The sequence below is a fragment of the Podarcis cretensis genome, assembly GCF_951804945.1.
Source record: "Podarcis cretensis genome assembly, chromosome: 5".
Lineage (NCBI taxonomy): Eukaryota > Metazoa > Chordata > Lepidosauria > Squamata > Lacertidae > Podarcis > Podarcis cretensis.
The window spans coordinates 79,951,594-79,978,542 of record NC_137174.1 but is presented as its reverse complement, the minus strand read 5'-3'; the positions used below and the strand labels follow the sequence as shown (position 1 = coordinate 79,978,542).

At 44.7% G+C, this 26,949-nt stretch overlaps 1 protein-coding gene and 1 long non-coding RNA gene across 4 annotated transcripts in view; one reads left to right on the top strand and one right to left on the bottom strand.

The window, feature by feature from the left end:
• The window catches only part of MME (membrane metalloendopeptidase), a 70,323-nt gene extending 56,117 nt beyond the window's left edge, over positions 1–14,206 (bottom strand). For 2 of the 3 annotated variants that reach the window (XM_079977853.1, XM_079977855.1), the window contains exons 1-2: positions 1,322–1,421; positions 949–1,118 (exon numbers count right to left, since the gene is read on the bottom strand). In XM_079977853.1, the coding sequence (XP_079833979.1) occupies positions 949–1,108 (160 nt within the window). In that variant the 5' untranslated portion in view covers positions 1,109–1,118; positions 1,322–1,421. Of the gene's footprint in view, positions 1–948; positions 1,119–1,321; positions 1,422–14,051 lie in introns of those variants that run through there. The other variant, XM_079977854.1, reaches the window with a different exon arrangement.
• Positions 14,174–17,122, top strand: LOC307217308. The gene is made up of 2 exons (XR_013839552.1): positions 14,174–14,255; positions 17,014–17,122. It is a non-coding gene; the product is annotated as an uncharacterized lncRNA (long non-coding RNA).
• Positions 17,123–26,949: the final 9,827 nt, after the last annotated feature.

Sequence of the window (26,949 nt, the reverse complement as noted above, 5' to 3'; positions counted from 1 at the left end):
GCCAGTGACAAAGTTGCCAGACATGCCTTCTGTTAGGGAAATTACAGCTAAGTGGCCATGGGAGGCTAGGAGGTGATTGGAGAAGATGAGTCATCCTTATTCCACTCTCCCTCTATCTATGAGGAAGTGGCAATCGAGATGTGAGTGGAAAGCAACAGAGACCAGGCAGAGCTTCAAAGAATCATATAATGTTAGAGTTGGAGGGACCCTGAGAGCTCTGCAATCTTGATCACAGTGGGTGGGCTCGAACCACCAACCTTCTAGTTAACTGCATCACTGGGGAATGCTTTTGAGTCAGAAACCAGAGAAAGAGAGAGAGAGGCAAGGACATCCCATGCTCTGGGACATACTGTTTGTGTGTACTGTCTCTCTATGATGATCTGATATTGGGCCATGAGTTTTCCTGATGGAATGCATAAAGAGAGGGCCACCATCTATGATCAACTGGTATATTTGCAAATATACAAATACAACATGAATATCCATTACAATCTGGCATAAGCCTCCAGTGACTCCTTCCGAAGGAAGCTTATCAGTGCTTGGAAAAATAGGACAAGCATGTAAGTCAGCAAATTCATTTTCTACATTTTAGGCTGATCACGGGCTTCTGAAACGTTCTCAGAGAAGCCAGCCCCAAACAAAGTTTTGTCGAACCGTTTTAGGCATATAGTTATTACACAAAACTCACAACACAGCTTTGTAAAGTCAACTTGCTTCCCCAAAAAAGGGCATTGGCTCCTTCTAAATACAGAAGCTAAAACATCCAGCAACATCCCAGCTAACAAGTTCAGATGCACTTAAAAGCATCTTACCAGGGTATTTTAATCAACCCCTTTTCAAGGTGATGAAATTTTGTGTTTGTGGTTTTTGCTCTCTCCCCCCCCCAAACTTCAGGTTCTTAAAATAACTTTTGCCACAAAAGTAGTAGCTTGATTCACTTCTACTCACCATCATAGGTTGCATACAGAATGATCATGGTGATAGCTACGATAGCAAGGAGAGCAACGACAACGGCAAGCCCGATTTCCAGAGCACTCCATCGCAGTTTTTTCTTTTCTTTTGCAAGGTTCATTTCAGTTATATCCATCTGACTTTCTGACTTGCCCATAACCTAGAGTCTGGGACAAAGAAAGAGAACAAAGAGCAGTGACTGAAATGCTTAAAGCATGGAAACTTCCAAGTTCCTTTTACCTAAGACCCTTTTTTTGTTCCAGTAGGGAAGAGGAAGTATTGGTGTTTTTTTAAAGAAGAAAAGTTAAAATACATCTGTTAGTCATGACGGCAAAAAAAATGACAGTCCAATTGACATTTTGCCACTTACAATCCACAGAACAATGTCGTCCTTACACACATGAAGAACAGCTAAAAAAAGGGAATGAAAACAAAGGAACACTTGGTTTTATTGCTAACATATCTACTTTAATTGCACTCCTCTGCCACAAGAGTTCACAGGCAAGCGAAATGCAGCCCTTACTCATTGAATAAAAATTAACCTAACCTTTCAATCTTTGATCCTTTGCCAATGATCAAAAGTGTTCCATTTTGCCTCTCTGGCATTTTTCAAGTCATTTCAACAATTAATGACTGAAGAATTTATGACTCCTAAAGTAGCTGAGGGAGGGAACATCTTCTTCCCTCTGAACTCAAGTCTGGCAAATGGCATTGTATGGGTGGGTGGGAGCGAATGTCCAACACTGCAGGCTGAGGCGGCCCCTGAGTCTAGTAACCCACCAACATGTCCCGAGCTGCAGAGACTAAGGTCTGAGAGAAGGAGAGACCTGAGTACTCGCAGGAAGAGTGCTCGTCTTCAGGCGAAACAGGGAGGTGAGTCACTGGGGGATCAGGACCGGCTGCTACCCTGACAAAGATAAAAGGCTGTTGGACCCTGCCCCAGGTTGCAGGAGCAACATTGCTGTATGCTAGATCCTGCCTGAGATCCTGTACCTGTCCTTGCCTGGTTTTCTGCCTTGTGTCCTGCCTTGGCCCTATCAGACTGACTCCAAGAGAACCTTTGGATTCTGGACCGGTCCTGGACTGCATTTCACAGGTTACCCCCGGGCCCAGCACATTTATTTATTGGTGTGTGTTTTACTTTTTGTAACTCTATCAAAGAATAAGATAAAATTGAGACTGAGGAGTTTTCTCAGGATGGTGGAGGGTGTGTGTGTGCTGTGTCCCACTGGTGAAGTGGTAAATGGTGGAGACCACATCCCCCTCCTGAATCTTCCAGAGAAGAGGAAAGCAGTATAGATTTACAGAAGTGGTTTGAGGAAGGTCATGGCTCAGAGGCAGACAAAGAGCAGAGTTGGGAAATAATTGGAAAGGAAGTGAGGGGAGCAGAGCCTGAGCAGCTGTCTGACACGTTATCACTAGAAAGCATTCCAGTCCCCTCTTCTCCCAGAATCTGGTGGGCATTGAAAGTAGGAGAGCAAAAGGCTTGTAGGCAAATGGCCCTAAGCGGCCACCGTAAGGTGGATGGTGTTGATGACGACTGAGGAGAGAAGAGGGGGGTGGAGTTTACTCAGAGCAACACCATTACTCCAAGAGGCAGCATTTCTCAGCCTCTCTCTGTGAATATTGAATAAAAGACATTGGCCAGAGCTTCTTTGTCTGTCTGTTCCTGGCCACCTGCCCTGGGGGATCAGATTTCCTGGTGCTTGACATTGTGCAAAAATGGGGGGGGGGGGAGTCAAGGAGGGTCAGTTGCTGAGGAGTGAGAAATGTCCCTATTTTCATTTAAGGAATGTTGGAGGGTATGCAGCAGAAAACCCCCAAATCTGCTGTCTTATGGACGCCCTTCATTCGACACATCGCTAAAGCAATGCCTCCACTGATGCCATCACAAAAACACAAGCTTCATTGGGGCGATGTGCACTCATGAGGAAGAATGACTAGTCAGGCTTCTTACGATGTATGGGCCTCACAGCAGATTCATCTGAATATGTAGAAGAGACAACACTCCAGTGCTTGTTGTTATTGTTGAGGTCAGTTGCATTGTAAATTTTTGAATGGACAAAGCAATAAATGTGTTAAGTTGTGGGCGAACATATCAGACGACACAGCGATTCTTCCAAAGCAGCTCTTTATTTGTAAGCTGGAACAGAACTAACTGAGGAGCTCAGTCAGCCTGCTTATATAGAGCTCCAGAACAATTGTAACTGTTGCAACTTTCTAAAACTATCCAATCACAGAACATCACTTTTCAATCCTTCATTTGCATACAAACTATCCAGTCACTGAACGTTACTTTCGACCCTTCATTTGCATAACTATCTACAGTATCCCCCTCCTGGCCCAGGGTGAGAACATCAGTACACAACAAAATGCATCTATATTATATATGAGTTTAGGGTGTGTGGGGGGAAATAGGCTGTATGCAGAGACCCCTCCTAACCCCCCCGGATCTAGCAAGTGTTACAATATAAGCTTCCTGTTGCTACTAACATGAGTTTGAGCAAGCTGCGGGAGGCAGTGGAAGACAGGAGTGCCTGGTGTGCTCTGGTTCATGGGGTCACGAAGAGTCGGACACGACTAAACAACAACAAAACTTCCTGTTGAGGTGATCACCTGGGTGATGAGCCATTAAGGGAACAAAGGAAGTGGATCTGTGGGAAATGGCAAATGGGAGGGTTGCCTGATACAGTGGTACCTTGGGTTACAGATGCTTCAGGATACAGACTCCACTAACCCAGAAGCAGTACCTCAGGTTAAGAACTTTACTTCAGGATGAGAACAGAAATCACACGGCGGCGGCAAGCCCCATTAGCTAAAGTGGTACCTCAGGTTAAGAACAGTTTCAGGTTAAGAACAGACCTCCAGAACGAATTAAGTTCTTAACCCGATGTACCACTGTAGTTAGAAAAAGGCAAAGGCAAAAACTGAGAGTTGTAGTGAGGTGAGCCAGAAGATATGCAGCAAATTGGAGAGAGAACATTGTTTGATTTCTGCTTGACTCCAAAGCTGTGGCTATAGGAGAAATAAGGCCCTCTTGGGGTGATAATGCTGTGAACCCCTCCAACGCTCAGGTTGTCTATATGTGTAAATAAAAAATATATCATAAAGACACCACAGTCTTTGCTGTGCCCTCATTCCCAAAGGAAACATGAACTTGGGGTAAGCGCCTTGAACCCCCGAAATCTTGTAGTACTTGGAGATTGGGGTGGCATGCAACACTACACACACACACACACACACACACACACACAAGCACACTGAAAATGATGAATGTGAGAAAAATAAGGGAGAAGAAAATTAAAAGCAATAAAAACGGTATCAAAAACATCACTTCAAAATCAGCAACAGCTGAATACAGCAAGAACTGCACCGTCCAGCACCACCCCAAGGTAAATCCTGTTGAATTTAGTGGGTAAGTGGGACTATGATTGCTTGGAAGAAACAGAAAATATCTCTGAACTTCTCATGGTGCTCAGCTGGGCAGGTTTCCCCCCTTTGGATTTTGTATTTATCCAAAATAAGCTGCAGAGGCTGCAGTCTTGAGTGAAGGGCCCACTGATAACTGAGGAGAGCGGGGAGAGAAGAGGGAGATTAATGTTGGGCAAGTTTTTGTTGGTTGGTTTGTTGCCAGAGGCATTCAAAATCACTCCTCCACTCCCAAACTGCTTTTTTTCCCCCATGTGAGGGAAAACATAAGGACTCTCATATCATTTTCTGCTCATCTCATTGCTGCCCCTGCCATTATCCTAACGTACCTAACGTTTCTGAAAAAACATCATTTCATGCACCAGTCCAGCCCACCCAATGCTACAGCACCTCCAGCTTTTCCTCTCTTCATAACTTGTCCATGCCCTGACTGCTGCTTTAATGTTGCATGGCAGCATTTAAAAGCTGGCATTTCTGTTTAACCATACGGTGATTTTTATGAGCCTTTTTATTGTGTGTGAAATATTCCAGCCACCTGAATGGATCACAAAAGCTCACATGTCGAAAATATAATAATTGCTGGCGCTCTGAGGGGTCCCAATGAGCGACAGCGGCTTTCAGAAGTCTATGTGCATCGGCTCCCATTCTGTGAAAGAAAGAGTGGGGAGTGCAGTTGAGCAGCAATGCATCACTCACCTCCCAACATCAGCATCTCTGCTGCTCCCTGAGATGGTGTGGGGATGGGATAGGGCAGGGGTGAAGGTGAGTGGAGACTGCCCTGGCAGAGCCAATCAGATTCTCCCTCCAGTGTTGCCTGCACAGACCCAATCTCACCACTCCCATGCCCTGCCCCATCCCAGTAAATGATAATTCTGCCAGTGTGTCAGAGTCCTGCCTTGCTGAGATGAGCACACACACCCCACCAGACTCTCTTCTACTGGGCATGAGAATTTTTTAACTTAGGCCCAATTTTGTCCAGTGTGATCTAGTCACATGAATTCAGCCTCAATTATTCCAGGACCAAAACGACCTCGTTATGCATGGTAAATGTATCTTTACGCACATGAGCATTGAGGACCATGCGTCTAAAATTTCGCAGTCTGAAAAAGTACTGTCTTGTGACCCCTTCAGGGAAGTGTATAACTTAGTTAAGTCTACAGAATTCTCATAAACAGTGTTCATTTAGTGCAGCCGCTGTTTAGCTAAGGAACTTGGATGAATCAGAAGAGGTGAATCCAATGAAGTCATCCCACCAGCACAATGCGACTCCTTCTCCTCTCTGCATGTATCCTCTGCACCCCCTCAAATCTGCTCCAGAGGGCTGGACAGGGGAGAGGGCACCAGAGGCATGTGGGGAGAAGAAGTCAAGTCCCATTGCACAGGTGGAAATGCATGAGCTTACAGGGTGACTTTATTAGACACACACACACACACCCATTAACTGGTGATAGAAAGTAGAAATGTGATGGGATTCTAAATACCCAGATTCTAGTGACCACATAATCTCTAAGAAGTTGAATTGGAACATACAGTATCTGAGTCAAAGTTGGGCCACCCTAATTTGCAATGTATGGATAATCATAGCAGCCTGCTTTACAGCAGTTGCTGTCAAGAATTACTGAATGTATGTGAAGCACTTTGCACACCCCAAACAGCTGCATAAATCAGCCTTCTCTATGCTGGTGCCCTCTTAGTTTTGGGTTGCAGATCCAATCATTGCTGACCGCGAGCTGGAGCTGATGGTGATTGTGGTCCAATATGTCTGGAAGGCACCAGATTGGAGGAAGCTGACATAAATTCAAAGTGTGATGGGTAAATTATCTAATCACATAACCTCAGATAAGTTTGCCATCAAGGCAGATGTGGGGATCACTTACAAGATCACTGACAATTCAGTTTTTAAAAGGTAGCCCATGTGGTTAGAAGGATGCAACACCTTTTACATTTTCTTATTTCTCAATTATGATAAGCCATAACAATAAAATTGCTTCAAAAGGTAATCAAGTGTGCCCTTGAATCTCAACCCAACAGATCAGATGTTCACTTTTAAAATCTCTTCACTGACAAAGTAGCTGAAACTTTAGGCAACTGATCTCCCAGTTAAAGCATGAAGATTTAAGGCTTAAAATGGTTCTTGTGTATGCGTACTCACCTGGGAGTAAGCCCCACTGAACTCAAGAACTCGTAAATCTGAGCACACATGTATAGGATTGCATTGCAAGATGGCCGAAGCTGTCCTTATCATACACCAGTCAAGAACAAAGTTCGATCTTAAACTTTGTAGTCCTTAAACTTTGTAAGTGCACGAAGTCAGAATTAGAAAATGCCTCAGCTTCTTAGTTTGGTGAGTGCTTTAATGTTCCTAAATTGCAATTTATTAGCACACCAAGAATCACCAGCTTTGACATGCAAATGTGCTTTGTGAAGACAGCATAACTTCCCCAAGGGAGATAGTCTTTATACTACTGCTGGAGTGTTTCCATTATTTAAAGGCATCCCACTGATTTGTTCTTACCTGCAGCTTTTTAAGAAAACAAGCGAACACTATAGGCCACCTAGCAAAGGTCTATTTATGTGATCATTCATTTATACCACCAAGACCTGGGCATAATTAAAGCAGACAGGAGCTTAGGTATTAGAGTTCTGTTCTATTTCTCCGAGGGCTTCAATGATCCTCCCCCAGTTGCCCTCGAAAGTGTAGACAAAACAGGCAGCTGCAATTATTATGTTTGGCAGTAATGGAAATTAACAATCTGAGCTTCAGTTTTCATTTTCAGTCCACCTGCTTCAATCTGATTTCTTGGAGCAGCCTACATGTTCTTCTTTGAAATATGCCAGACCAGGTGATATGGACTTGCTAGGGGGTGGGGGTGGCGAACACTATTCCTTTTGGTTAATTCGTTTAGAAATGCATTTCCTTAGCAATGGATGATTCCAAACACTGCATTGGCAGTTGAGGCTGAAGTTGGCTCCTGCTTCCTAGTTCCTTACTCAGACCAGGTGCCTTGTGGGATATCTTTTTTTGTGGGGGGAGGCTAAGGAGTAAACCCTATACAAATCCGGGATGGAGTCCTTAAGATGGTTGGATGGCACCTTGTATGCCTCCTTCTGGCAACTCCTGCAGCTAAGATGGTACCAAACGTATTGCTCTACTTTCCTTTGGGACACATCAGTGGAGCCTTGTCGTCTGGGCAGCCCAGGACCTCCATATATGATAGCTTGCTCCCTTAGAAGGTCACTTGGGTGCTGCTAACACAGCGATTTGATTTCACTCACGGAGGTGTACTCCATTGTCTCTTGAGGCAGATGGATGCCAACAAACTCAATCAAGGCATGTGGAACCAGCCAGAAGAAAGCACAGTGGTCCCTTGGTTTTCAAACGCCTTGATATTCAAACAACTTGGAACCCAAACACTGCAAACCCGGAAGTAAGTGTTCTGGTTTGTAAATTCTTTTCGGAAGCTGAATGTGCTACATTTTTAGTGTTATGCCTCCAGTTTGAGTGCTACCCTTCCGTTTTGAGTGCCACACTTCTGTTTTGAGTGTTATGCTGAGGTCTGTCTGTTTTTGCTATTTATTTTGCGTTTTTAATAATAATAATAATAATAATAATAAATTTTATTTATATCCCGCCCTCCCCAGCCGAAGCCGGGCTCAGGGCGGCTAACAACATTAAAACAGTGTGACATTATAAAACATTATAAAAATGAATTAAAATCAAAATTGATGGCAACCATAAACTAAAACTTTGTAAAGATTGCCAGAGGAGGGGGTCAGGCTGCGCCCTGACCAAATGCCAGGTGGAACAGCTCTGTCTTGCAGGCCCTGCGGAAAGATGTCAAGTCCTGCAGGGCCCTTGTCTCTTGTGACAGAGCGTTCCACCAGGTTGGAGCCGCAGCCGAAAAAGCCTTGGCTCTAGTTGAGGCCAGCCTAACCTCTCTGAGGCCTGGGACCCTCAAGGTGTTTTTATTTGAAGATCGTAAGTTCCTCTGTGGGGCATACCAGGAGAGGCGGTCCCATAGGTACGAGGGCCCTAGGCTGTATAGGGCTTTGAAGGTTAAAACCAGCACCTTAAACCTGATCCTGTACTCCACCGGGAGCCAGTGCAGCTGGTATAGCACCGGATGAATGTGATCTCTAAGCGAGGACCCCGTAAGGAGTCTCGCTGCGGCATTCTGCACCCGCTGGAGTTTCTGGGTCAGTCTCAAGGGCAGCCCCACGTAGAGCGAGTTACAATAATCCAGTCTGGAGGTGACCGTCGCGTGGATCACAGTAGCTAGGTCAGGGCGAGAGAGGTAAGGAGCCAACTGCTTAGCTTGGCGGAGATGAAAAAATGCCGCCTTTGTTGTAGCTGCAATCTGCGCCTCCATGGAGAGGGAGGTATCGAAGATTACACCCAAACTCTTAACGGACGGTGCTGGCACTAATTGCACCCCCGCAAGAGATGGGAGTTGCCCCCTCAGTCCCATGTCGTCCCGTCCCAGCCAGAGGACCTCTGTCTTCGAAGGATTTAACTTCAGCCGGCTCCCACGTAACCATCCAGCCACAGCCTCCAAGCATCTGATCAGTGTGTCTGGGGCCGAGTCCGGGTGGCCGTCCATCAACAAATAGAGTTGGGTGTCATCAGCATACTGATGGCAGCCCAGCCCAAAACTCCGGACAAGCTGGGCGAGGGGGCGCATAAAGATGTTAAAAAGCATCGGGGAGAGTATTGCACCCTGAGGCACACCACACACCAAGGAGTGGCGGGATGACAATTCCCCCCCAAGCGCCACCCTCTGTCCCCGACCAGAGAGAAACGAGCGCAGCCATTGAAGGACTGTGCCCTGGATCCCCACGTCGGCAAGGCGGTGGTCCAGGAGTTCGTAATCGACCATGTCGAAGGCTGCTGACAGGTCTAGAAGAATCAGCAGCCCCGACCCGCCTCGATCCAGCTGCCTGCGGAGATCATCTGTTAGGGCGACCAGAGCCGTCTCGGTCCCATGACCAGCGCGGAAGCCGGACTGGAATGGATCCAGAGCTGATGTTTCATCCAGAAACCTACCAAGCTGTTCAGCAACCGCTCTCTCAATCACCTTACCCAGGAATGGAAGATTCGAAACCGGGCGGTAATTGGATAGATCTGAGGGATCTAATGATGTTTTCTTTAAGAGCGGGCGCACCACTGCCTCCTTCAGTTCCCCTGGGAATGTCCCGGTGCCAAGGGACAGATTGATGATATCCCCCAGGGGGGCCCGCACCTCTTCTGGACACGCTCTAATCAGCCAGGACGGGCACGGGTCGAGAGGACAGGTGGTGGGCTTTCCAGCTCGGAGGAATCTGTCTACATCAGCTGGGGATATCCAGTCAAAGTGGTCCAATACTGAACCCGAGGACAGTCGAGGGGCCTCCAGTTCCTTTATTGTATCCAAATTGGCAGGGAGGTCATGGCGGAGCAACAAGACCTTCTCCGCAAAAAAGCTCGCAAATGCCTCACAGCTGTGTGTCAAATTGTTATTTAAATTTGCCTGTCCTTCGAGGGACGTTAAAGACCGAATTATACTAAATAATTGTGCCGGGCGAGAGCTAGCGGATGCAATGGAGGCCGAGAAGTAGGACTTTTTAGCGGCCTTCACTGCCATCTCATAGGTTTTCATAAAAACCCTATAAGATGTTCTTGAGGCTCCGTCACGGGCACCCCGCCATACTCGCTCTAGCCGTCTAAGGTCCCGCTTCATTTTCCGGAGCTCCTCGGTAAACCAGGGAGCCCGGTTTCTGCGGGGTCGCAGAGGGCGCTTAGGTGCGATCTCATTGATGGCTGCCAGGAGCTGGGTATTCCAGGCCTCAACAAGCTCAGTCAATGAGTCGCCAGGGGGAGAAAGGTCCCGCAAGGCTTGACGGAATCTATCAGGGTCCATCAGCCTCTGCGGGCGAGCCCAAATTGGCTCGCCACCCAAGCAGGGTGGGGGTGGAACGTCAATCCTGGCTTTCAGAGCATAGTGATCAGACCATGGCACCTTCATCGAAGGAAACATGATCACATCTATACCGACGCCAAAGATCAAATCCAGCATGTGGCCTGCTTGATGTGTGGGGCCCGAAACAAACTGGGAGAGCCCTAGTGTCGCCATGGAAGACACCAGGTCCAGAGCCTGTGAGGAGGGAGTGGCATCAGCATGGATGTTGAAGTCCCCCAATACCAATAGGTTAGGGAACTCCAAGGCCCAGCCGGCCACCGCCTCCAGCAGGCCTGACAGGGTGGCTGCTGGTGCGCTAGGTGGCCGGTACACCAGCCAGACAGCCAAGCTCACCTCGGAGCCCCACACTAGGCCAACACATTCAATTTGTTTTTGCAGCTCTTTTTGTTTTGTTTTTATGACTGTGTGGAACCCAGTTCAGCTACTGATTGATTGATTGTGTGACTGCAGTATATTATTGCTTTCATTTTATGGCTCAGTGGTCTCATTAGATAGTAAAATTCATGTTAAATGGCTGTTTTAGGGATTGTTTTTAAAAGTCTGGAATGGATGAATCCATTTCGCACTACTATCTAAGGGAAAGAGCACCTTGGTTTTGGAACACTTTGGTTTTGGAACAGACTTCTGAAACGAATTAAGTTTGAGAACCAAGGTACCACTGTATGTGCTTCTCTGCTTCCTATTGTTGTTTAGTCATCCCTGCCAGCAGGGCACTCTCCATTATAAAATGCCAAGAATCATGTCTGGCTGCAAGTGGGAAGCAATTGCAGCCTTGTGTTTATTACCCAAATAAGCGGAAATCCATGTACAATGTTTTTGCATACATAAAACTTATTTCAAGTTTCAAGCTTAGGTCAAACATTTAAAGGTAGCATAAACAGTGCAATATGCTTCTGGGAAAATCCCATTTGTTTGAGTATCTTGTGTATACAAAAGTGTACCTGGGATGTGCATTCATACATTTCAGAGTTTATGAAAATGCATTTATTCTGGCCACATATTGACATGTATTGAAGACATACATAGCAGATAGGTGTGTGGGTTTCATTTCAGAGAAAACGTTTTTGCAGGAAAGTGGTGTCTCAAGGTGAAATTGACATGAAATTGGCATACAATGGTATCTAACCAAAACGGAAACTTTCTAAGACAATTAAGGTCATGGCATGAATTGTTACAAAAAAAGTTGGAAAAAACTCCTTCCCTTGAGAAAGGGTATGGCTACTGGAAGAGTTGAAATGGTGACAGATTCAGATTGCAGTCCTTGGTCATCAGTTGACTTGTCAAACAGGAATGTAAGGTGGTTCTCACCTTTCAATTTAAATGCATGGAAGCAAGTCTTCCTGCATCTAAGGTGCAAACATTGACTGAATGTAACAACTTCTGAGAGAAGACCTGTGAACTGTGACACCTTAGGAGACACAGTTAGTTTGGAGTGTTCTCATTCAGCAAATACATTGGTATCTGAAAATAAGAGGCATTTTTGGTTTGGTTTCCTGGTGTTACTCATAAATGGGGGGGAGGGGGAATGATGATTAAGTAAAACAGGCCAGCGACTTTCTGAAATAAAACACCATCCCTTGATAGAAAGTTATGTGGCAACTTTTCAAAGAAGCAAAGATAATTGCATACACCTCCAGTTCCCATAGAGTTTGCTAGAGGACATATTTGAATTTGTTACTGATAAAAACAGATAATGCATTCACAGCAACACTTCCCTGTTCCTGGACTTCAGATTTTATTCATTTCAGCGTTCTCCTGAATGCTTATCTGCAGAGTGAACCACTAACAAGACTGGGTAAAAAGATGTCAAGACTTCTGGGGGCCAATTACTACTGTTTCAGTAACATCATCCATGCATTCAGATAGGATACCCAACAAGAACAATATAAATGGCAAGGCAATAAATTGCAAAAATGAGAAAGAGAGCGAGAGGTTTCTTGGTGGGGAAATTAAAACATCGGCTTGTGGGGTTCTGCCAGGGCAAATTTAAACATCAAGGGTAAGGGAGATGGATAAAGTATTCTAAACACACACTAGTAAACTCTGGTGATCAGATATTTCAAGAAACACAACAATCTATTGTTCTCTTTGTAAATAGCTGTGTGACTGAGCACGTTTCATATTTCCTTAAAAGCCACAGTAAAGGTTGCAATTGCAATTCTTTAAAATGCTTCAAAGAATAGGATTCAAATAAGTGATGCAACAAGCAGTGAAATGTTTGTGGGTGGGGGGAGATTTGAAAAAGTTATGTTAAACAGCCCATATGTTGTTGCTGTTATAAAAAGATTTAGTACTGAGTTAATGAAGCAATTTTTAAAAAAATAGTAATGCTTATTTTCTAAGTAGTACATGATTGCTTTTAAAAATTGGCAACAGTTAAACATTTATAATAAAAGTATGAAAAACAAAGTTTCATTTTTAATTGATGAAGAGTAACTTCATGATTATAAATAATTCCAGGATCTGCCGCTGGTTCAGATTCTTATGTCACACTTACAGGACAGTGCCTGTTGATTCTAGGTTAACCAAGAATCTATCAGCTTGGCGTTCTGCACTAGATATCAGCATGACATATGAGAAGTTCCACTTTGCACATAAAATAGCCACTGGAATTGTACGTGTAAATCTAACCTTTTGCTGCATTTTAACCAAACTTGAGTTTGAACCCACACAAACCTGCTTCGGAAGAGAAGTGAATATGTACTTTTACTCCTATGAGCAACTGCACAGGAAGGTGAGAGAGCCCATCCTACTCTCTGGGGCAAACAGAGCAATCACACTCTTCCAAAACTCTCCCAACAACTTGCAGCCTTAGGACAACAGAGGCTGGACAGCCAAAGTTTCATGCTTACAGAAATATAACAATGTACAAAGCAAACAGTGCTGTTCTCTCCCCGCATAGAGCGTTTTAGAGCTTATTTTAACCGGCTCTGAAACACAATGAAGTTTAAAACGTGTACTCTGCAGTTAATTTACTGATGCTGTTGGAAAAAATGTAAAAAAGAAGAAGGTATCAATGAAATGAAAGCCTTAAATTTAGTACTCTGCTTGCTCTTAAGGCTCAGGATGAAACGCACGCTATTAAAAATACACGGAAACCAAGTTTGGAAGGTAAGCTAGATGCTGTGAGTCTACCTCTGAAGCAACATGCATGCTGAAGTTAATCAGAATCAGGTCGCTACTAAACAGCCGGAGGAAAACATGGGGTGCTTTGAGAAGCTACATAAGTTGGCGGAAGCAATGCCTTTTCTCTGCACCCCACCCCAAAAGAGAGAAACGCAGAGGCTCCAGTGTGCTAAGAAGAGACCTTTTTCCTGCTCTCAAATCCCAGAGGGCGTGGGGGCTGATTGTGACTGCAAAGATGCAGCCCACGGAGAAAGGGGGGGATATATGGGGCACTCAACACATGCTCAGAGGTACCCTTCTCCATTCTTGGCACTGCACTGTAATGAAAGGGCTGAGATCGGCTCGAATGAAGGCCAATACCTGCCCGGCTCCTCTCCTGCTTTCCCTCCTCTGCAGAGAAGCTGCGCTCAGATATACTGGACAAGTGATGCCCCGCTCTTCATGCTGGGACTGCCCTCCTTTCCATCCTTCTCTACCCCCTCGCCTTTCTCCAGTCAGGATCCCGCTTCTGGGTTTCACCATCTGTACCCACCCACTCCCCTGTTCCACGGCTCGCCAACTCTACCTCTCCGGTCTCTCTAGACTTACCGAGCTGTTCCTGGGAGAAGTTCGGGGCTGATGTAAATAGACACATCACCGACCGATGGAGAGAAGAAAGCGCAAGCGGAGTGGGGGGGGGGGGGGAGAGAGAGAGAGAGAGGCGCCGCCGTGGGAAGACCCAGGAAGGAGGAGGAGGAGGAGGAAGAGAAGAAGTCAGCCGGCAGGAGCCTCCAGGGAAGCGGCGGCTCTCAGGTCCGCGAGACGGGATGGAGAGGCGGAGAGGGGGCGGCGGCAGGCGTTGCGCTCCCGGCGCTCCCCCTGGACTCAGGCGGCGGGTCGTGCGAAGAGCCACCCAGGCATTGCCAAACCAGCCGAGGCAGCCGCGGATCAGAGAGAGAGAGCGAGGAGAGAGTGGGTTTTACTCTTTCCTTGCAGGAGAGAGAGAGAGAGAGAGAGAGAGGCAGGCAGGCAGGCAGGCAGGCAGGCAGGCAGGGGCGAGCTGCGCTGGCTGGTTGCGATCCAGCCTCTCCGCTGTTCCTGGGGACTTTCAAAAGGTCTTGCCTCTTATCCTGATTTCTAAGCAGAGACTGGGCTGGGGGCAGGAAAAACGCACAACTCCTCCTCCTCTTCTCTCTCTCTCTGGCTTTGGGGAAACCCAGATGAGGCCAGGAGGAAAGCTTTGGTTCCTATCCCCACAATATTAGCCAGGCCCTCCAAGAAAAAGAGGGACCTAACGGGTTATAGAAACCAACTCCTAGGGGCCAAGAGGTCTTCACCCCACTCCCATAAAATATATGAGCAGGTCGCACCCTCCCCCCAGTTGATAGGCATTGCCATGCACCACATCATGTGATCGATTATGTAGGATGGAGCTTACCTGTAACCCCCCCCCCGGCACCCCTGCCACAGGTAGTACGAACTCCAGTTTGGCTTTGGTCCCATGGCCTGTGAAGAATGGGAGATGCCCTCACGTTATCAGGCAGGCAAACATTGTCCATACATATGGGGTGAAGGACGATAGCTCAGTGGTGTAGCACCCCTGGTTCAAGGACTAATCCTCAGCATCTCCAGGTAGGGCTGGGAGAGGACCACGTTTGAAGTCATGGAGAGGTTCCATCAGTGAATGTAGACAGTACACTTACTAGGTGGACCAATGCTATGAGGCCTCTCCACCATGCTTCTGATACAAAAGGGGAGAGCTCTGCTGGGAGCCTGCTTGAAGTCCACTTTTTGGGAAAGAGTAGTTTAAAAACAACTGTCCTATTTTATTTTTTTAAGAATTGGGTTGGTTGTGCTGAGTTGGCTAACTCACAAAGGATCTTCCTCAAAGGCTCCACCAGATCTATCACGGGTAGGTGAAATATGGTGTGGCCAAATGTTAGCCCACCAAACCACTATGAAGGACTACAGTGAACCCAAGGTCAAGGTGAAGTGATGGTGATCTTTCACTTGGTTATAACTGGATTTTGGATGGTTTTTCTTCTTCTTATGGGCACACACTAATTTCCCTTTCTTGTGATTCATTATTGTGGTATAAGTTTCCATGCATTTTGTGCACATCTGTGAAATTTATTTGCCACAGATTGAATTTCTTGCGTTTCATGGTATTTCTGCCCCACTGTTAACATTTTCTCCCTACATATCTCTGTTGATCATAGCTGTCAACTTTCAGATTTGAAAATAAGGGATCAGCAGCCTCGAAAATAAGGGATCAGCAGCCTCACCTGTCCTGGGGACAGTCTACGGGATATTTAACAATCCGGGATAGCAGCTGGAAATGGTGCTGGAATAAGGGAATTTCCTGCAAAATAAGGGAAGGTTGACAGCTATGCTATTGATCTCTCTCTGTAACTACAGGTAGAAGGCCTTGTTGGTAATTCCACAGCTGGCAGATTGCCATCGAGTGTTGATGGATAAGTGGACCACTTTTGCAGTGCCACTGACCCTCTGAAACACCCTCCAATAGGTTCATCTGAGGATAATGGGGCTTCCTTCCACATAAATCCTACAGCGTCAACTCCCATTGAGCACACAAAGAGCCCTGCTTTGATCAGGCCAATGGTCCATTTAAGACCAGCATCCTGTACTCACAGTGGCCAACATGTGGGAAACCTGCAAGCTGAGCATGAAGGAAATAGCACTCTGCCTGCCTGCGATTCACAGCAACTGATATTCTGAGACACAACACCTCTGACAGTGGAGGTAGAACAAAGCTGTTGAGGCTGGGTAAACACTAATTGTTAACTCATTTGCATGTAGCTTTCCCCGGTTTTAACCTTTAAAGCCCTATATGGCCTAGGACCCTCATACCTATGGGACCGCCTCTCCTGGTATGCCCCATGGAGGACCTTAAGGTCTGCAAATAACAACATCCTAAAGATTCTGGGCCCCAGGGAGATCAGACTGGCCTCGACCAGAGCCAGGGCCATTTTGGCCATGGCCCCGGCCTTGTGGAACACTCTCTCACAAGAGTCTAGGGCCCTCCGGGACTTGACATCTTTCCGCAGGGTCTGCAAGATGGAGCTGTTCCGCCAGGCCTTTGGTCAGGGTTCAGTCTGACTCATTTTCTCCTTGTATAAGAACAAACATGAAGGAGGTTCCAATCCCGCTCACAGGTGCTTATAATATCAGTGGAAACAGTTGGTAACTGCCTTCAATTTTAACTTGAAGATTGCCACTTGTCCCATTTTAATTTTAATTTGTTTGAATTAATTGTGGGATGTATCTTAATTTATTGATCACTTTTTATGCATTGTCTTATTTGTATGATGTTAGCCATTCTGAGCCTGGCTTTGGCCAGGGAGGGTGGGATATAAATAAATTTATTATTATTATTATTATTATTATTATTATTATTATTATTAATGCTTTTCCTCAACATGCTGCTTTCAATTGATATTTATTCTAGAATTGGCCATCCACAAGAGTGGGCTTGGTTACTTGATATGCATTTGAAATCCCTTCCCTTGCTTAGGTTATTCATGCCTTTCCCTCTTTGTACATGGTCCAGGTGAATGATGGAGGAAGTGGTGATGGCAGTGATGGTATGTGCCCACTCGCAACTTTATCAGGCAGGTGTAGATACGCACCCAGACCTCAAACTAGCTACATGGATGGAAGAAATGGACAGGGAGACATTTTTCTCCCTCTTTCAGAACACTAGAACCCAGGGCCATCCAACGAAGCTGAACATTGGAAGATTCAGGACAGGCAAAAGAAATTCCTTCTTCATGCAATGGATGGTTAACAGAATTCATTTCCACAAGATGTAGTTACTGATGGCTTTAAAAGAGAATTGGGAAATTCCATGGACTGTAAGCCTATCAATGACTACTAAGCATGATGGCTGTGTTCTGTTTTTACTCTTGGAGGCAGCATGCCTCTGAACACCAATTGCTGGGAGTTACAAATGGCATTGCTGCGCCCATGTCCTGCTTGCATGGACATCTGTTTGACCACAGTGAGAACAGGATTCTGGACTAGATGGGCTGTTGGTGTTGACCTTTAAAGCCCTAAATGGCCTCGGTCCAGTATACCTGAAGGAGCGTCTCCACCCCCATCGTTCTACCCAGGCACTGAGGTCCAGCACCGAGGGCCTTCTGGCGGTTCCCTCACTGCGAGAAACCAAATTACAGGGAACCAGGCAGAGAGCCTTCTTGGTAGTGGCACCTGCTCTGTGGAACGCCCTCCCACCAGATGTCAAAGAGAAAAACAACTACCAGACTTTTAGAAGACATTTGAAGTCAGCCCTGTTTAGGGAAGCTTTTAATGTTTAATAGATTATTGTATTTTAATATTCTGTTGGAAGCCTCCCAGAGTGGCTGGAGAAACCCAGCCAGATGGGCGGGGTATAAATAAATAAATAAATAAATAAATAAATGTTGTTGTTGTTGTTGTTGTTGTTGTTGTTATTTATTATTATTATTATTATTTTATTATCCAGATAGACTTTTCTCAGGTACTTCCAAGATGCTGAAGGGTGATGGGCGTGGCAAGGACAATCAGGGGCACCATCTAGTAGGGGCCAAGAAGCCTCCCCCCAAATTTTCAAGGAGGGGACCAGGCCCCCTTCAATATCCCCCTCAATGTGTGTGCATGCCACACAATGTGCTCATGCCACTCGTGCACACGTGTGACACATCAGCAGGTTGCATAGTGCTGACTCCTTCAATCATGGGGGCAATCATCATTTTATCCACAGTGACACAATCAAGGACCCCATCTGTGTGAGGCTCAGGGCCAGAGTCAGAGGTAAGCATTGCCACGCAAGCCATATTATTGTCCCTTACCCCACTGAAAAAGACAAAGGAACCACACGAGTCCATCACTAGTGCAAGTATATAGTGTAGCAAATTCCATTACAGTGGTACCTCGGGTTACATATGCTTCAGGTTACATACGCTTCAGGTTACAGACTCCACTAACCCAGAAATAGTACCTCGGGTTAAGAACTTTGCTTCAGGATGAGAACAGAAATTGTGCTCCGGTGGCGCAGCGGCAGCAGGAGGCCCCATTAGCTAAAGTGGTGCTTCATGTTAAGAACAGTTTCAGGTTAAGAACGGACCTCCGGAACGAATTAAGTACTTAACCCGAGGTACCACTGTATTTGCTTTTTCAGAAATGCAAATGGAGTGAGGGTTCGCTGGGTTCATTCCTGATACGATGAGCAAATGACCCAGAATGGACATCAGTGAAATGAAGATGGATAGACAGCAATTAAGTCAAGAAGCCTTGATATGGCGCTTCCTGAAAAAGGATGGTGCGAAAAGTGACAAAACGTTTTCATATACCGAACAGCAAGGAATAAAAACATCCCACAGTGTGTCAAAATGTTTCCATTAAGAAGATGAGCGCTGATATCTCATTCTCTGCTAATAAAGCTATAAATGCCGACAACAATCATGATCCCCTGCCTTCAAAAAGGAGAGGGAGAAATGCCCCCCAAATTAATCAAGACATCTCAATTTCAACACATATATATATATATATATATATATATATATATATATATATGGGATATATATATAATATATATATGGGATATATATAACCCACCATGTTTCTTTCAAGCACTGCCACTTCACTTATTACACCAACCCATCTACTTAAAAGGCTCATCTTAATGTCCTTTTTAATGCAGCTTCAAAAACCAACCCCAGGCCCTACCCCTATTATCCCTCTCAGCTTTCTAATTTATACGCAGTGAGGGGAAAAAGTTTAATGGCCAGAAAACCACTTTGGTCTGTACATAGGCCAAAAAGTTTTCCATTTATAAAAACTTAGTTTTGAAATCCAGCATAGATTTAAGAGGGTAATGGAAATCTATCTGAGAATATGACTAGAAAAGCAAGAGAGAGAGAGAGAAGCAGTGACCTCTTCTTTTATTTTTATTTTTCATTTAATGGCTAATGTAATAAAGATCTCTAAACAGTTTATATTAAAATAATAATAAAAAAATATTTAACAGTGGCCTCATATGTAGAATATCAATAGGCGCTACCTCCTCTTCTTTCCTATGCCAAGGCCCTGTGATCCTCAGATGAAGGGCAATAAAGAAATTTAATAAATAATAATAAAGTCTTCACAAAGACCAACTTTAAAACACGCACCCTGCCGGGGAATTATTTTTACTCTCCAAACATCACTTCCTCCTGCCCTGAGGTGCCTACATATGTATCACGAAAATAGAGAAATTATCTGTAACAGCAACACAGGAGGCAATTTTTCTAAGGATCACAGCTTGGGATAAAGAGTTACGCTTCCCCTCCCCACATATTGCAGCCTCAATTAAAATTGTCCTTCCTGCCACCCATTATTAAATAAAAAGTCCTAGATATCATTGCGAACAAAGTACTTAGCAGCACATCTAATTTGTCCCTAATACTATTGATTTCCTTTTTTTTTTGGGGGGGGGTCCCGAATCATTATCAATCCAATAACTTTAAAGGAATGCCCTTTATAGTTCTTGATTTGTAAAAAGTCACATTGAAAATCCATTGCAGAGTAAGGAACGGGCTTTAAGGATGGGATTCTGGCTGTAAACCCCTTGGAACATAGATGGAGTCCCTTTTGAGTTGACGTGCAGAAGAGGGTGCTGAATGAGTTCGATTCAGAAATGTGACATGCCCAGCAGTGCAATTGCAAGCATGTTTACCTGGAAGTAGGGACACAGGTGGTGCTGTGTTTTAAACCACAGAGCCTAGGACTTGCTGATCAGAAGGTTGGCGGTTCGAATCCCTGCAATGGGGTGAGCTCCCATTGCTCGGTCCCTGTTCCTGCCAACCTAGCAGTTCGAAAGCACATCAAAATGCAAGTAGATAAATAGGTACCACTCTGGCGGGAAGGTAAACGGTGTTTCTGTGCGCAGCTCTGGTTCGCCAGAAGCGGCTTAGTCATGCTGGCCACATGACCCGGAAGCTGTACGCTGGCTCCCTCAGCCAATAAAGTGAGATGAGCGCCGCAACCCCAGAGTCGGTCACGACTGGACCTAATGGTCAGGGGTTCCTTTACCTTTACCTGGAAGTAAGACCAAGTGAGGTTGATGGAGCTTACTTCCAAGTCAATGTATGAAAGATTGCCTAAGACATATTGAAATAATTGGACCTGAATTCCACTGCTCAGTACTTTTATCCATGGATTTCAGTCCCTGGGTTGTGCTTTAAATGCCAGGTTCCTGTTAGTTCACTTATTTAGGTGCATTGCTTCTCCGTTATATACCCAAGGCAACCGTTTTCAACTGCTAGTGTGCCATGAGAAATTGAGTAGTAAAAGAACAAAGGTTTCCTTAAAAGCCAAAGCTCCTATGAGCAGATGAATTTGTCCTCTTCATCTCTGCCATAACTGCTGCTCTGTATATGACTGTTTCCAACCAGTGGCTATGTGGCTTTTGTTTCTGTTCGGGTGATTCTGAAGCAAGGTCCTTGGGAAGGATTCAGGGCTTGTTTAAAGTGAACTGGGAATCTGTCACTCACAACTGAAACAGGTTTCCTGAAGCACTTCATGGTGCCTTGGCAACCTGAACATCCGTAACAAACACTACAGACAACTCTGCTAAAAGCAAAACTAACATCCCTAAGACAGCAAGAGGGGTTGTGGGGGTGAGGTAGAGCAAAACCCAGGTGGAGAGAGGGAGGAGGAAAGCTGATTAGTCAAACTTGTAATCAGAAGGAATGCTTTACTCAGACTCTCCAATCCTGGTGTTTTTGGGAATGGACAGTGAATCTTTTTTTGGTTCTCTCCCCAACCACATCTACTTTAAAGTTGCCTAGCAGGAAAACAACCAGACTAATTTGTCTGGTAAATTTCTTACCTGGGAGCATCTCCCTGATGTCTGCTACTTCCAGGCTAATTGAATGGGGGAAAACAAGGGGAGATTAAGTGAAACCTTTTTACCCACTCTGAAATTGTAGAAGCAGCGTTTGTGATGTTTCAAAAATTAAAAACAAGACACCCCAAACATTGTTGAGCTTTTTGAAAAAACACACACAAACAAACCCCAAAGTTGTTTTCAATTGACTTGCCTAAGATCCAGCACAAACCACCACTTTTGGACATTCTACCAGATGTCAATTCCCCCTTTGAAATCCTAATAATGTCTGGAAAAATCCGGACACATGGCTACCCTAGTTTGTGGGGAAATCACTGCAGCCTTCCTTCTGAAATTTGGCAGAATGAATCCCTTCAGGAGAGGTTCCCAGGCATGAAAATGCCATCCAATTTCTCCCCAAAGTAAAGAAGTTACAGATATTCTGTTTTTCTTTAAAAACAAAAACAAAAAAAAACTTTAAAGGCACCCAGCACTGTTTCCTGATTCTAGGTTTACAGAAGTAGATGACTGATTCTGTCCCCACAGTGTTACAAATTAACTCATTCAGATAATTGTGTTGTTTGCACTGATTTCCAAATTTATGTATATTGGTTCTGTGTGTGTGTGTGTGTGTGTGTGTGTGTGAGAGAGAGAGAGAGAGAGAGAGAGAGAGAGAGGGAGGGAGAGAGGGAGAGAGAGAGTCTTTTGAAATTAGTAGAGATTTTTTTTGGGGGGGATGATTTAAAATCTCCACACCTGTCATATAATAAATAGTACTGCCTGTACACAAGAATGTAGTGGGGGAAAGAAGGTCACTGAAAATCTGTATAGTGTATAATTGGAATTATCCATGCATGGAGTAAGGGGAGGGTAGGAATTGATTCTGCCTTCAGTTTTTTTTTCTTTTTTTTTAAAAAACCCATCATGTTCATAGTAGGCATGTGTGCACAAATGCTTTTAAATTATTGTAACTAAATGCTTTTAAAATAGGTTGTTAATACACATGTGCAGTTTAACCCTGTGATGTGAAGGAAAAAGTATGAACCATCCACCAAGTATTAACAATATCCATTGATAAGCAGAAGAATGCTTACCCCCTTTCACTCAACAATAACAAATAACCACACACACAATTGTGGCATTATTAGAGACTTTCTAATATTCTTGGGTAAAAGGAAAAAGCAAACCATTTTTTCTTCTTTAAAAAAGGGGAAATAAAACACTTACGAAAGAAGTAATTTAATATTTACATGCTGACTGATTACAATTAACACCCCCACCCCACCCCAAAAAGGTATGATTTATTGTGGATGCTTGGAGACATATATTGCAGGATTTTTCAGTTTGCCATAATCCATCCAGGTTCCAGGTACTTCCTACAGAGGGAATGGGTAGAAAGAACAGTAGATATTCCCAAGGGACTGATGATAAAGATACCAACTCACAGAAGTAGTCATTCCATCAGGGGTTGGTCCATGTGAAAGCAGTACATAAAGAACACTTGGAATTATGAAATCTGAAAACCATAGAGAAAAGCAGGGGAGACAAGCAAGTCTAAGAAGAAACTATATTATCTATAAACTATTGCTTCAGGCGCAGGGGTCAGCAAACTTTTTCAGCAGGGGGCCGGTCCACTGTCCCTCAGACCTTGTGGGGGGCCGTACTATATATTTTTTTTGGGGGGGGGGAATGGACGAATTCCTATGCCCCACAAATAACCCAGAGATGCATTTTAAATAAAAGCACACATCCTACTCCTGTAAAAACATGCTGATTCCCAGACCATCCGCGGGCCGGATTTAGAAGGTGATTGAGCAGGATCTGGCCCCCGGGCCTTAGTTTGCCTACCCATGCTTCAGGGGATACCTCACCATCACCACCCAGGGTTTAAAGTGGCCCTGGGGAAAATGATCTCAGGTGGTTTCTTTCTTCTGTAGGTGAGCCCCTTTGGGTTTTTCCTGCCCATGGGGGGACTCTGTAGGCAGATTTTATTTGCATTCACTTGAATGCAAGAAGGTCTTTCCATGCAACCAAGGACACCTTTCTCCTCAACACAGGAAGGTTGGGACCTATGCATAGAGTAGTGGACACGGGTGGTGCTGTGGTTTAAACCACCGAGCCTCTTGGGCTTGCCATTCAGAAGGTCAGTGGTTCGAATCCATGCAACAGGGTGAGCTCCCGTTGCTCTGTCCCAGCTCCTGCCAACCTACCAGTCCAAAAGCACACCAGTGCAAGTAGATAAATAGGTTCCACTGTGGCAGGAAGGTAAAGGGTGTTTCCATGCACTCTGTTTTCTGTCATGGTGTTCTGTTGTGCCAGAAGCGGTCTAGTCATGTTGGCCACATAACCCAGAAAGCTGTCTATGGACAAATGCCAGCTCCCTTGGCCTGAAAGTGAGATGAGCGCCGCAATCCCCTAGTCGCCTTTGACTGGACTTAACCATCCAGGGGTCCTTTACCCTTTTTTTACCTTTACACCAGGGATGCTTGGAGCAGGACTTCTGTGCATACTCCTGTCCCCACTTTTGTTTTTTTAAAAACCTTATACAAACACACACACACACACACACACACTGCAATATTATAGCAGAGCAAAGACATTATATGGTTGAATATTGCCATTTATATGTCATTCCAGAACGTAATGAAGACCAGAGTTCTAAAAAACCTTTCTGGTTGCTCTTGCTTGCTCTTATTTTAAACATTGTGTGTTCATACATGAACATAGCTCTGGCACAGCATCTGTCTTCATCCTCTGTTTTGGAGCTGCAAGTTTGCTTTTTATGACATCATTTTCTATCACTGAATGCTTGTGAACTTAAGATGAACTTAAGAACAGCAATGCACATAGTGTCTGAAGGTTGCATTGGTGTGCTGTTTTTTTTTTTTTTACAGTTATCATCCACTTTAAATAATGGCAAATTATGAATACTCTTGCTCTTCATTACATCAGAGGGGCAAAATGAGAATGACATCAAGAGCCTTATTCCAACCACAGTGTATAATCATGGGTAACATAATCGCAGTAAAAACAGCTGAGAGCCCTTGTGGCACCTTAGAGCCTCACAAACACACCATGGGCGAAATGAGTTTCTGTTGACAATAGCCCACTTTGACAAAGCCGTAAAGGGATGACTTCGATTAGCAGGTCATGTCATGCAAAGGACAGCTGTAATTTGGTCACATTTATTTGCAGAGCCCAATTCTAAGCAAAAATAAGAATAGAGGTAATGTACAGAGATAATGAATATGGCAGTATTTAGTTTTAATTGTGGAAATATGACACGGGGGGGGGGGGGAGCAGTTCCATAATTCCTAATAGTCCTTAGGGTAGGGTTTCTCAAACTGTGAGCCAGGATCCCCACTCACACCTAGTAGGCCTTGGGCCACTTTCAGGTGGGCTTCAGTGGGATGGCTTGCCCAGGGCCTCCTCACTTGCCTGCCCAGTCCCCTAAACCATGCTGTCGCCATTTGGTTAGACTAATGCCAGCGTCAACAACTCATCACATGCTGAATAAAGGTATCCGTGAGCTAGACAAACCCAGAGGATTGAGGGGTGGAAAGGAGCTCTCCCTCATGTGAGGGGGAAGGGCCAGAGGAGGTGCTGAAGGAAATTTGAGAGAGAAAACACTCATTTACATTATTATCATGAAAAGTCAACTGGGAACAAAGATGAGGAAGGAATGAATGTAAAAGAACCAGGCAGCAGGGGTGAAAGAAACTGGATTTATTTATTTATTTGTGGGGAGGGCGAGGAAGGTACAAATTGAGTGTGAAAGGAGAATAGTTACCTGGCTGGCTAGTTCCTAAGCGACCAAGTCTGTGGAAATCTCATTTTTATGGATATCTGAAATAAGTAAAAGCTGGCATTTTGTATGGTTTGTCCAGCAGGTGAGATATGCTCCACTTCTGAAATCAGTGGTGCGGCGAATCAGAATTTTGCTCAGAGGCCACATCCATACCCATGATTCTGCACTTTTAAAAAGAGCTAGCGAGTTCTTATATTCCATTCTGCTGTCACAAAGGAAGTGGAAGGAAGAAACAGGTCAACTCAAGTCTGGGCAAAAGCTGAAGGCAGTTACGTCAAAGGCAGGTCAGCACCCTGGGTAGCTCCCAGTGATTCCATTTGCTAAGCCTTAGAATATGTTGTCTCAGCAGAGCATTCAGACCCTCTCAGGCCTTACAGAGGCCTAGCAAGGCATACACTGCTGTTGGACCCACCTTCTTGAGAAGCTATCTGTGTTGACCTTTTTTCCAGGTGTTTTCTTTCACAATTTGGAAGGAATTTGTCCCCCAAGTCTGAGGAAGGCAGGAGAGCTGCATTCTCAGTTTGAGAGAGCCCGTGGGGGGGGGGGTAATAAATGTTTCCTCTTGAGTGAGGCAACCTAATTCCACCTCACTTGTATCTCCCTCAGGGTAGTTTATGGGGCTGGGTTCAGGGACCAAGACATCTGACTAGTTCAGGTATTATAGTGGTACTTTGGTTCCCAAACTTAATCCATTCCAGAAGTCTGTTCCAAAACCAAAGCGTTCTAAAACCAAGGCCTGCTTTCACATAGAAAGTAATGCAAAATGAATTAATCTGTTCCAGACTTTTAAAAACAACCCCTAAAACAGCAATTTAACATGAATTTTACTAACTAACAAGACCATTGATCCATAAAATGAAAGCAATAATCAATGTACTGTACTATAAAATAAATAAGATAGTATTGTAGATGATAATTTTTTTAAAATAATAATGTTTATGTGCACTGATGATAGTCATTATTTAGATGGGGGGGGGGTATCCATTTCTACAGTCACAAATCTATCAATCAGTAGCTCAACTGGGTTCCACACAGTCACAAGCCACAGTCACAAAAATGAAGTCACAAGCCACAGTCACAAAAACGAAGCCACAAGCCACAGGAACAAGTCAATCCCATTAAAAGAAGAACAAGTCACAGTCAAAAAACGAAAAAGCCACACAAACAAAAACCAAAAAAATAGCAAAAATAAAAGCTCCAAATATCACCTCTGTGTTGTGTGGGTGCTCAGGACTCAACAGCTGACAGACTCAACAGGAAGCCTCTGATTAGCAGCTGGGGACTCAATTTACAAACGGAACACACTCAACAGGAAGAGGAACGTGTTCAGCTTCCAAGGCAAAGTTCACAAACCGGAACATCTACTTCTGGGTTTGCAGCGTTCTATTTCCAAGTTGTTCATAAACTAAGCTGTTCTAAAACCAAGGTACCACTGTATTAAATAAGATTTAGCCTCAGAATGTTTATTGGAGAAGAAAGGTAAGGTTTTCTTTATGTGCCCCCCATTGTCTGAGGAACACGGGGTGGCTGTGCAGTACATACTTTCTCAACACAGTGCCACCAGTGCTGTGCCACTCAGTTCCAAAACAGTCCTCCACCTTTGCATGCTTTTAGTTACTAGGTAAACGGGTTTCTTTCTTTCTTTAGAATGGCTCTTGAAGTTCATTGATGATTTTTGTTACTCAGCAATAATTGCTGCTGTCATCTTAATTCTGCTGCTTACTATGCTCCTAAAAAGAGAACGCTTTCATAACGAAGTTTATATAGATGCCATCCCCCAAAGCAGATTGCTATGGTGAAAAACAGAACTGCTTTCCTGTCTGCTGTCACAT